Below are 9,737 nucleotides of genomic sequence, written 5' to 3'. Positions count from 1 at the left end.
AATGACGACTTTTTTTCAGTGTTACCCCCTCCCTCGTTTTCTCCTACTTTCCTTCCTCTCCTGACTCTCTTCCCTGCAGGTTGTAAAGTGCATTTCCAATATAGTGCCTAGTGAGTATCATTGTTGCATTGATTCACCCTTAGTTCTACCATTTCTATGATTCCCCTTCCCTTCACAGACCCAAAATTCTGATATTTTGTTCATTATAGACTTCTAGTGTATTAATGTGTTAAGTTTGGCTTTTAAAAGTTAGCACACTGGCTGGGGGCTCACACATGTAATTCTAGCTACTCAGGAAGGTAAGATCTGAGGATCACAGTTTGAAGCCAGCTTGGGTAGACAAACCCAAGAGACTCATCTTCAATTAACCACACACACACACACACACACACACACACACACACACACACACACACACACACCTCAAAAAAAGTTGCAAGTGGAGCTGTGGATCAAGTGGTAGAGCAATAGCCTTGAGGAAAAAAAATACTCAGGATAGTGCTCAGGTCCTGAGTTCAAGGCCCAGGAGCTGCACACACACATAAAAAGATGTAGTAATGAACTGGAAGTGGGTGGGTACCTCACTTGTAATTCTAGCTACTCAATAAGCAAAAATAGGAAGGATCAAGATTGGAGAGCAGCCTAGGCAAAAAGTAGGTATCCTTCTGTCGTCTCAGTTATGAATGATGCTTAAATAGGAGGATCTTAACCCAGGTGGGACTGAAGCAAAACATGAGCAAGGTCTTAATTCAAACCCCAATCCTGACCCCCCTCAAAAAAACCCCAACTGTATTAAAATCCTATTTGTCTGAGTTCTTTGCTGCCCTGCTTTAATTTAACTGTATTGGTTTATTGACTGCCTCCTCTTTCTAGAATGTAAGTTTCACTGACTGTAGTGGATTTTTTTTTTTTTTTTTTTTTGGGTCCGGTCATGGGGCCTGAACTCTGGGCCTGGGCGCTGTCCCTCAGCTCTTCAGCTCAAGGCTAGTGTGCTACTCTTGAGCCACAGCGCCACTTCCGGCTTTTTTCTTTTTGCTTATGTGGTGCTGAGGAATCGAACCCAGGGCCTCAGGCATGCAAGGCAAGCGCTCTACCACTGAGCCACTTCCCAGCCCCTGTAGTGGATTTTCTTTGGTGTCTTCAACAGTGATTTTGCCCAAGGTAGCTGTTCAAAAAATACTTTGTGAATGAACATTTGAATTTGTATCTTTAAAAATGGGCCACTAAGCAGGGAGTCAGTTGCTCATGTCGGTAATCCTACTCAGGAGACTAAGATTTGAGGATCCAGATCAAAGCTAGCCTGGGCAAGAAAGTTTGTGAGATCTCCAGTTTATAACCAAAAAAGCTGGAAGTGGAGTTGTGTCTGAATTGGTAGAGAGCTAACTTTGACCACAAAAGCTCAAGGACAGTGCCCAGATCCTGACTTCAAGCTCCAAGATGCCTTCTCCCCCACCCCTCCCCACTCCCACACAAAGGCTGGCCACTGGAGCAAAGGTATTTTCTCCAACTGTTTTACAATTTTAAAGTTACTTATTGTGCTGGTTATTTATTTTTTGCTCAAGACTATTACTCGAGCCACAGCTCTACTTCTGGCTTTTTTGGTTGGTTAATTGTAGATAAGAGTCTCATTGACTTTCCTGTCTGGGCTGGCTTTGAACAGTGATCCTCAGATCTCAGCCTCTTGAGTAAGTAGGATTACGGGCCTAAAACATCGGCGCCTGAAAGGCTGGGTTGAAAGGATGAATTAAAAATATCTTCTAAGAGCCGGCGCTGGTGGCTCACGCCTGTAACCCTAGCTAGTTAGAAGGCTGCCATCTGAGGATCGTGGTTCAAAGCCAGCCCGGCCAGGAAAGTCGGTGAGACTCATCTCCAATTAACCACCGAAAGCTGGAAGTGGTGCTGTGGCTCAACGTGGTAGAGAAGTAACCTTGAGCAGAAATGAGTTGAAGGAGAGCTGAGGCCTGCGTTCAAGCCCCAGGACCTCCAAAACAACAACAAAAGACTTCTGCTGATGGTTGTCGTGATTACAAAGCAATCGACAATCCTTCAGAGAGTGGGGCGGAGCCTAGTAGTGGGCCGACTTTAACCATAGAGTTTTGCCTCCCTGATTCCTAGAGTGTACTTCCGGAGTGGTGACTCGCTATCTATCCCTCTACCCCCCCCGCCAATCTATGATCTTGGAACCGAAACCACTCTCTCATTGGTCCAATTTGCGGGAAAGCGTCTCTAGAGTGGGAAGGAGACAGAGAGGCGGGTCCGTCGATATTGGATACGGCTTGGCGATTGGCTAGAAAGTCAGAAGGCGGGGCTTGTGGCTGGTGGGCGCCGGCGCGCTGGCCTCGTGTAGCGGCGAGCAGCGGTGCTAGTCTGGGCCGCTGTTGGTGAGCTTGGTTTGGCGGCGGTGCGGGATCCCCAAAAGTGGCAGCGGGAACTGAGGGCTGAGCCTTGGCACGGGGCCCTAGAAGCTGGCGTCTATTCTCCCTTGCGCGGTGATTTGGGGCGGGGTCACAACTGCAGACTCGTGGCTGTCCCCGGCTCTGAGGGAGGGCGGCACTTCCGCCCGGTTAGCCTCGGAGGGCAGAGCCCCGTGTCCTCTAGCCAGCCGAGCTGCCCCTCACTCGTCCGGAAGCGTTGACTGGACCAAGGTCATCCCCTGGTCTTCCTGAGCTAGCGTTTAGAGCCCGGTGTGGCGCGCCCGTGCTGTGTTCTGACGCCAGGTCCGTGATGGGAGCAGATTTGGAGGCGCGTTTCTTGGCCTACGGGGTGGATCTACACCCATCGCTGTCGCCTAACACACTGACTTCACAAACTCAGACCATGATTTGGGCATAATAGTAGTTAGTATAATAATAACAAACGCTCCATGGTACTTCCAGGCACCGTTGTGAACACTTGGAGTATGGCTTTCTTGATTGGATGGGGCAGCGGGGCTGGAAGGGCTGACTGCCCCTCAACAAAGCGGGTACTCTGAGTGATTGACCAGCTTTGCCCGAGTCTGAAGCATTGGACATGCTTTCGTTTTTATATTTGACAAATTTGAAAATTAGGGTTATATTAATCCCTATTGTGTAAGCAGAAGGGGCTGGAGCCAGAGGACTTAATTCTCATTTAAATTCTCTAGCTAATTATTACACCCCTTTCCTTTTTCATTTATTAATATATTTGTCAAGAAATGTTAATAGTAGCCTAAATATTAGGCATTGTGCTACACCATGAAATACATCAATCAATGTGGAAAACCTCATGAACTCAGTTTAGTGGAGGATTGTGACATGAAACCATGCATCCCCAGTGCCTGACACAGTGGTGTCTCAAAACAGTTGTGGAGTGGTTCTGGTACAGTCTCCTGTAAGGAGTGAGCTGAGGGAGTAACTTACTGTGTGGAGGAGGAGGAGAAAGCTGCTTGTAGTAAGTGAACTTTGAAGAGTTTGAGTTGCTGGGAGGTGAGAGAGTTTGGCTAGTTGTGGGGAATGGTGAGTGATTTGGCAGCATGTACAGACAATAGGATAAGAAGCTGAAAGAGGTGTGTTGGGCTGAAAATACAAAATGCTTCGATGCCATCCTGAGAAATCTATGATGGGCAGCTGCTAATGGATTGTGAACTGGGGAGTGATTGGGTCAGCTGACTTTCTAGCAGTCACATGGAGACTGATCTGATAGGTAAAGAATCATTCCATCAGTTTTTGTTTTGTTTTGTTTTGTTGTCGCTTGTGGGTCTTGAACTCTGGGCCTCAGTGCTGTCCCTTAGCTCTTCAGCTCAAGGCTAGGGCTCTACCACTTGAGCTACAGTACCACTTCCTGTTTTCTGGTGGTTTACTGGAGATAAGAGTTTCATGGACTTTCCTGCCCCGGCTGGATTTGAACTGAGTTCCTCAGATCTCTGCCTCTTGAGTGGCTAGGATTACAGGCATGAGCCACCGGCGCCGGCTCCATCAGTTCTTTGATTGAATATTTATTCAGTGTCTGCTGTGTCCAGACACTGCTGATTGCTGCAAATACTTCCTGAAATAAACATAGTTCTTGCACTTAGCAGAATTTCTGGTCTGAATTACTGCAGGTGCACAACTAGGCCTCTGCAGTGTCTTCCAGTGTAGACTAGCAGTATCTGCATCACCTGGGCACTCCTTAGAAGTTCTCAGTACTGGACATGCTGACTCACATAGAATCGCAGTTTAAGGCCAGCTCAAGCAAAAGATTCACCTCATCCAATGAAAGCTGTGTGTAGTTTGTGTATACCAGAGCATAAGTGGAAGACCCTATCTAAAAAAAAAAAATCAAAGAGGGCCAGGAGTATGGCTTAAGTAGTAAGAGTATGGCTTAAGTAGTAAGAATGCTGCTACAGGTTCTCTTCCCATGCTCCAGATCTGTGGAATCAGAAACTCAGGTTGGGGTCTTCAGTGGTGGATTGTTTTTCATTGGCATAACTGGAGCGCTGTGCTCAGTAACCTGTACTCAGCATGCTGCCAGTTCTTCATAGACTACTGAGGAGAGATACTCACTAGAGTGTTTAGCCTTTGACTCATTAAATCCATTTGTGAAATGTTCCCTAAACATAAAACAAAACAAAAAAAAAAAAGAAGCCACCTGTTCATTATGTAATAGAAAGCAACTCTGGTTGCTGCTTCTACTATAGTCCATCAGTGAAAATCAGTAGAAGTTTGGAAGCCATTAGACATAGGAGATATTTTGTAAACTCAAAAAAAAAATAACATCTTCATTGGACATTGTCTAGTATGCTGAGGAAACAGTTGGGCTTTGCCAGCATGCAGCTAAAAAGAGGAAATCTGGCAGCCATGTGAGCAGTCACCCACCCAAGAAGTGATTAGTGCTTGATGGAGACCTTGCAGAGAAATGAGTCTTTCAGGGTGTGGGGAGTAGAACAAGGAAAGCTTTCCAGAGGACAAGATGGCCATCCTGCAGCTTGGAGGCTGGGTAGCTATTGCTATGCAAATGAGTATGTCCAAAAGAGACTGTGTTTGGAAGAACGGAGAGGACAGCATAGAGGTGAGACTGCAGGGCCAGCGCACTGCCAGGGCATGCTGTGTACACCTCAAGGTCAAAGCTTAACCTTAATCCCGAGGCAGCAGGAAAACATTTCAACAACAAAATCGGCATTGTTGTCTGTGTGAACCATTGAAGGAGGCAGGAATCCTAGCCGGAGATCTATGAGGAGGCTGTTGGCGACCGCTGGGGTGGTGATCTGGACCTGGACCTGTGGATGTGAGGGGTGGGGTGGGGGGAGGAGCCCTTAGGGCTCGTGAATATGGCGGTAGTTAAGGGTCAGAGTAGGTGAACCCAGGTTGGTTTCTGCTTTGGGTGGAGGGAGGCAAGTGGTGTGGTGCAGAGTGATAGGCAGCTCTGGAGAATGGGGTTGGGGAAGATGATAGTTCATGCAGCAGTGCCCACTCACGGGGATCAGGCGGATATGTAGGTCTGGAGCCCCACACCGAGGGGAGATGTGGACTGGCCAGCTAGCCTGTGCTGTGAGGAGGTGGAGGGACACAGTATGCAGCCATTATATCCACTGTACATTGTGTTAAAAATGAACTATGTAGGAAGTGGAGCTGTGGCTCAAAGTGATAGATTGCTAGCCTTGAACACAAAGGCTCAAGGACAGTGCCTAGGCCCTGAGTTCAGGCCCCAGGACTGACAAAACAAAAACAAACTATGTAATTTGAGGGTAGGAATAGGAGAATGGGGGAGAATGAAGGAAGGGGTAGCATTGACCAAGAAGCATTGTACTTATAACCTGATTTATGAATTGCAACTCCTTTGTACACTGCTTAATTATAACAGTAATTTTTTAAAAAAGAGACAAGAGATTATAACAATATGTTAGTGTAAGGGTCTGCTCCTCGATGGCGAGCAGACTCCACCCTCCTCGCAGCAAAGTCTCCACCCAGTACCTGAGTTACCTAGGCAACTGGGACACCTGGAAGAGGTCACATCTGCATCCGCTGAGGTCACATCTGAATTTGATGTGGCCACACCTTTCGTCACCCATACCCTAGATAAGGGCTAGCGCAGGCCCAGACGTGCTCTCTCTCTCTCTCTCTCTCTCTCTCTCTCTCTCTCTCTCTCTCTCTCTCTCTCTCTCTCTCTCTCTCTCTCTCTCTCTCCTCTCTCTCTCTCTCCTCTCTCTCCTCTCTCCTCTCTCTCCTCTCTCCTCTCTCTCCTCTCTCCTCTCTCTCCTCTCTCCTCTCTCTCCTCTCTCTCTTCTCTCTCTCTCTCTCTCTCTCTCTCTGTTCTTTTCTTGCTCTCTCTGCTCTTTTCTAGCTCTTTTCTCTCTCTTTCCTCTCTCTTTCCCAGCTCTCTCTCTTTTCCCAGCCACGTGGAGTGCCAACCTTGCCTGGTCCCAGCAGGTCTACTGAATAAACCCACCCCTTACCTGAATACCACGTGCGTGGTGCAGTTCTTACTCGGCTACCTCTTTTTAAAAACCTAACAGCAGCAGTTGTCTGAGGGATTCTAATTTATTTCCTTTGTTTCACTTACTTTCCTCAGTTTTCTAAAATAATAGCAATAGCAAATGTCCACCTAGTTTTGGTATGTGCCAGAAACTCTTCTAGGAACTTTTTCTGACTCTTCCAAAAGTCCCACGGTAAACCTACAAGGTAGGTCCCCTTGTTACTGCATTTCACGTGTGAAACTGGGAAAAGGAGCTAAGGGATGTGTTGTAGACTACACGAAGGCTGGCAGATGAGGCCCACCTGGAGTTCAGGCTGTCTGATGCTAGAGCCTATACACATGCTGCACAGGTTGTAGGGTTTTGGTTTGTTGTTGTTTTGCTAGCCTTGAACTCAGGGCCTGGTCTCTGTCTCTGAGCCTCTGTGCTCAAGGTTAGCATTCTACCACTTGAGCCACAGTGCCATTTCTGGCTTTTTCTCTGTTTATGTGGTACTGAGGAATCGAACCCAGTGTTTCATGCAGCTATTCAACTACTCTACCACTAAGCCACATTCCTAGCACCACTAAGTTGTGTTTTCATAGTAAGTAAAATACTGATTTTAAAAAAAGGAGAGGGTCTGGGCATTGGTGGATCATGCCTGTAATCCTAGCTTCTGAGGATCAAGGTTCGAATCCAGCCCTGGCAGAAAAAAAAATCTATGAGATTCTTTTCTCCAATTAACTGCCAAAATGCCATAAGTGGAGCTGTGTTTCAAGTGGTAGAGTGCTAGCAGTGAGCAAAAAAGCTCAGGGACAGTATGTAGGCCCTGACTTCAAGCCCCAGGATCAGTGCCTGTGCATGCAGGTGCATGCGTGCGCGCTCGCGTGCACACACACACACAAGGAAAAGTAAGAGATAACAGAAGTATGCTAGAATATTAGAAGTGGAAGGATTTACACTTGCACAATCAGTGGATGTTCTGGGACTTCACTGGATCCCAGGCTGAATGGCTGCTTGTGGTATCAGAACTCAGTTAACATTCATCCTGCACAACTTGTTTTTCTGTAGGTGGTGGGCTTCCCTGAGGAGGACCATCATGGAAGGGCTACTGACAAGATGCAGAGCATTGTGTACCCTGGCCACCTGCAGTCTCCAGCTCTCCAGATATGTTCCCCACAGGTGTCACCACTGTGCTCCAGAGAAAAGGCAGCGCCTGGTACTGTCTAAAATGTTCCAGCCACAGAACCTTCGGGAAGACCAGATGCCCATCCCGGAGGGCAAATCTGACAGCTTGACCTGTAAGAGCCAGAGATTGATGCTGCAGGTGGGCCTGATCCTCCCAGCCAGCCCCGGCTGTTACCACCTCCTGCCGTACACCGTACGTGCCATGGAGAAGCTTGTGCGGGTGATAGACCAGGAGATGCAGGCCATTGGGGGACAGAAAGTCAACTTGCCCAGCCTCTGCCCGGCAGAGCTCTGGCAAGCCACCGGCCGCTGGGACCTGATGGGCAAAGAGCTGCTTAAACTTAGAGACAGGCACAGCAAAGAATACTGCTTAGGACCGACTCACGAGGAAGCTGTGACAGCCCTGGTTGCCTCCCAGAAGAAACTGTCCTACAAACAGCTCCCCTTCCTGCTCTACCAGGTGACAAGGAAGTTTCGGGATGAGCCCAGGCCCCGCTTTGGTCTTCTTCGTGGCCGGGAGTTCTACATGAAGGATATGTACACCTTTGACTCCTCACCAGAGGCTGCCCAGCACACCTACAGGCTGGTGTGTGATGCCTACTGCGGCCTATTTGACAGGCTAGGGCTGCCGTTTCTCAAGGCCCAGGCAGATGTGGGCAGCATTGGGGGCATGCTGTCTCACGAGTTTCAGCTCCCAGCAGATGTTGGAGAGGACCAGCTTGCAGTCTGTCCCAGTTGCAACTTCTCAGCCAACATAGAGCTGCTAGACCCGTCACAAACAAACTGCCCTACCTGTCAGGGCCCACTGACACAAACCAAAGGCATCGAGGTGGGGCACACGTTCTACTTGGGTACCAAGTACTCCTCCATTTTCAATGCTCAGTTTACCAATGCCCATGGCAAACCATCCCTGGCTGAAATGGGGTGCTATGGCTTGGGGGTAACACGGATCTTGGCTGCTGCCATTGAAGTGTTTTCTACAGAAGACTGCATCCGCTGGCCCAGCCTCCTGGCTCCTTACCAAGTCTGCCTCCTCCCCCCTAAGAAGGGCAGCAAAGAGACCGAGGCCACTGAGCTAACTGGGCACCTGTATGACCACATCACAGAGGTGGTGCCTCAGCTCCGTGGGGAAGTTGTGCTGGATGACAGGACCCATCTGACCATTGGAAACAGGCTGAAGGATGCTGACAAGTTGGGCTACCCCTTTGTGATAATCACTGGCAAGAGGGCCCTGGAGGACCCCGCACACTTTGAGGTTTGGTGCCAGAACACTGGTGAGGTGGTCTTCCTCACCCAAGAGGGAGTCATGGAATTACTGAGGACGCATGTGCAGGTTGTCTGAGTGCCACAGCCCTGCTCTATCCTACAGCCAACATGGCCACTTGCACTGCACTTGCTCCCCAACTCTAGGTATGCCATTCCTTTTATAGTCCATTCTGGAAGCTTCTGTGAGGAGGCCAAGGAGCATGAAAGAGACTTGAGTCTGGCCTTGGCTCTTGGGTGAATCATTTCCCCTGTCAACTCAGTTTCCCTGTACATAGGAGGGGAATGTTGATGGCCAAGGACCATCTGCTTCTCCCACCCGTCCTAGAGTCTGAGTCTGTGAAGCCTGAGGAAAGCTGGGCGCTGGTAGCTCACGGTATTCCTAGCTAGTCAGGAGGCTGAGATCTGGAGATCACAGTTGAAAGCCATGAAAGCAAGAAAGTTCATGAGACTTTTATTTCCAGTTAACCACCAGAAAACTGAAAGTGGTGCTATGGCTCCAAGTGTTACAGTGCTAGTCTTGAGAAAAAAGAGCTCTTGGACAGTGCCTGGGTCCTGAGTTCAAGCCCCATGACTGACAAAAAAAGAAAAGAAAGAAAATGAAGTAAGCTAAGCTGAGAGTGGAGGGAAAGAACCCAGAGATCTGATTGCTACCAGCTCAATGGTTACTTAACACACCCACTCCCTGCCAGCCTGTTTCCCCATCTGTAATATAAGGAGGTGGAGGTAGACCTGTGAAGTCCTTACAGTTGTAACTGGGTGTTTCCATGAGGTTCATGACTGGCAGGCCTGGTTTCTCCTATCCTCCATGGGCTGAACTTCCTACAAACTTGACTTTGCCTTTACAGTGGCTTCTTCCTGAGATCATGTCCTTTGATTGAATAAAGTCACATTATTGGAA

General features: G+C 48.5%; 1 protein-coding gene across 3 annotated transcripts; it reads left to right on the top strand.

The window, feature by feature from the left end:
- Positions 1 to 2,326: 2,326 nt before the first annotated feature.
- On the top strand, positions 2,327 to 9,737 carry Pars2 (prolyl-tRNA synthetase 2, mitochondrial). 3 transcript variants are annotated; one of them, XM_069987128.1, is made up of 3 exons: positions 2,396 to 2,717; positions 6,505 to 6,614; positions 7,457 to 9,737. In XM_069987128.1, the coding sequence occupies exon 3, from the start codon at positions 7,485 to 7,487 to the stop codon at positions 8,913 to 8,915; it is 1,431 nt and encodes a 476-aa protein (XP_069843229.1). In that variant the 5' UTR covers positions 2,396 to 2,717; positions 6,505 to 6,614; positions 7,457 to 7,484; the 3' UTR covers positions 8,916 to 9,737. The 3 variants fall into 3 exon arrangements, with proteins under 3 accessions (XP_069843231.1, XP_069843229.1, XP_069843230.1); XM_069987130.1 differs by lacking the exons at positions 2,396 to 2,717; positions 6,505 to 6,614 and adding an exon at positions 2,327 to 2,381; XM_069987129.1 differs by lacking the exon at positions 6,505 to 6,614.

Source organism: Dipodomys merriami, unplaced genomic scaffold (genome assembly GCF_024711535.1).
Source record: "Dipodomys merriami isolate MVZ:Mamm:240054 unplaced genomic scaffold, mDipMer1.0.p SCAF_34, whole genome shotgun sequence".
Classification (NCBI taxonomy): domain Eukaryota; kingdom Metazoa; phylum Chordata; class Mammalia; order Rodentia; family Heteromyidae; genus Dipodomys; species Dipodomys merriami.
Note: the sequence above shows the minus strand (reverse complement) of the source record. Positions and strands in the feature narration are given on the sequence as shown.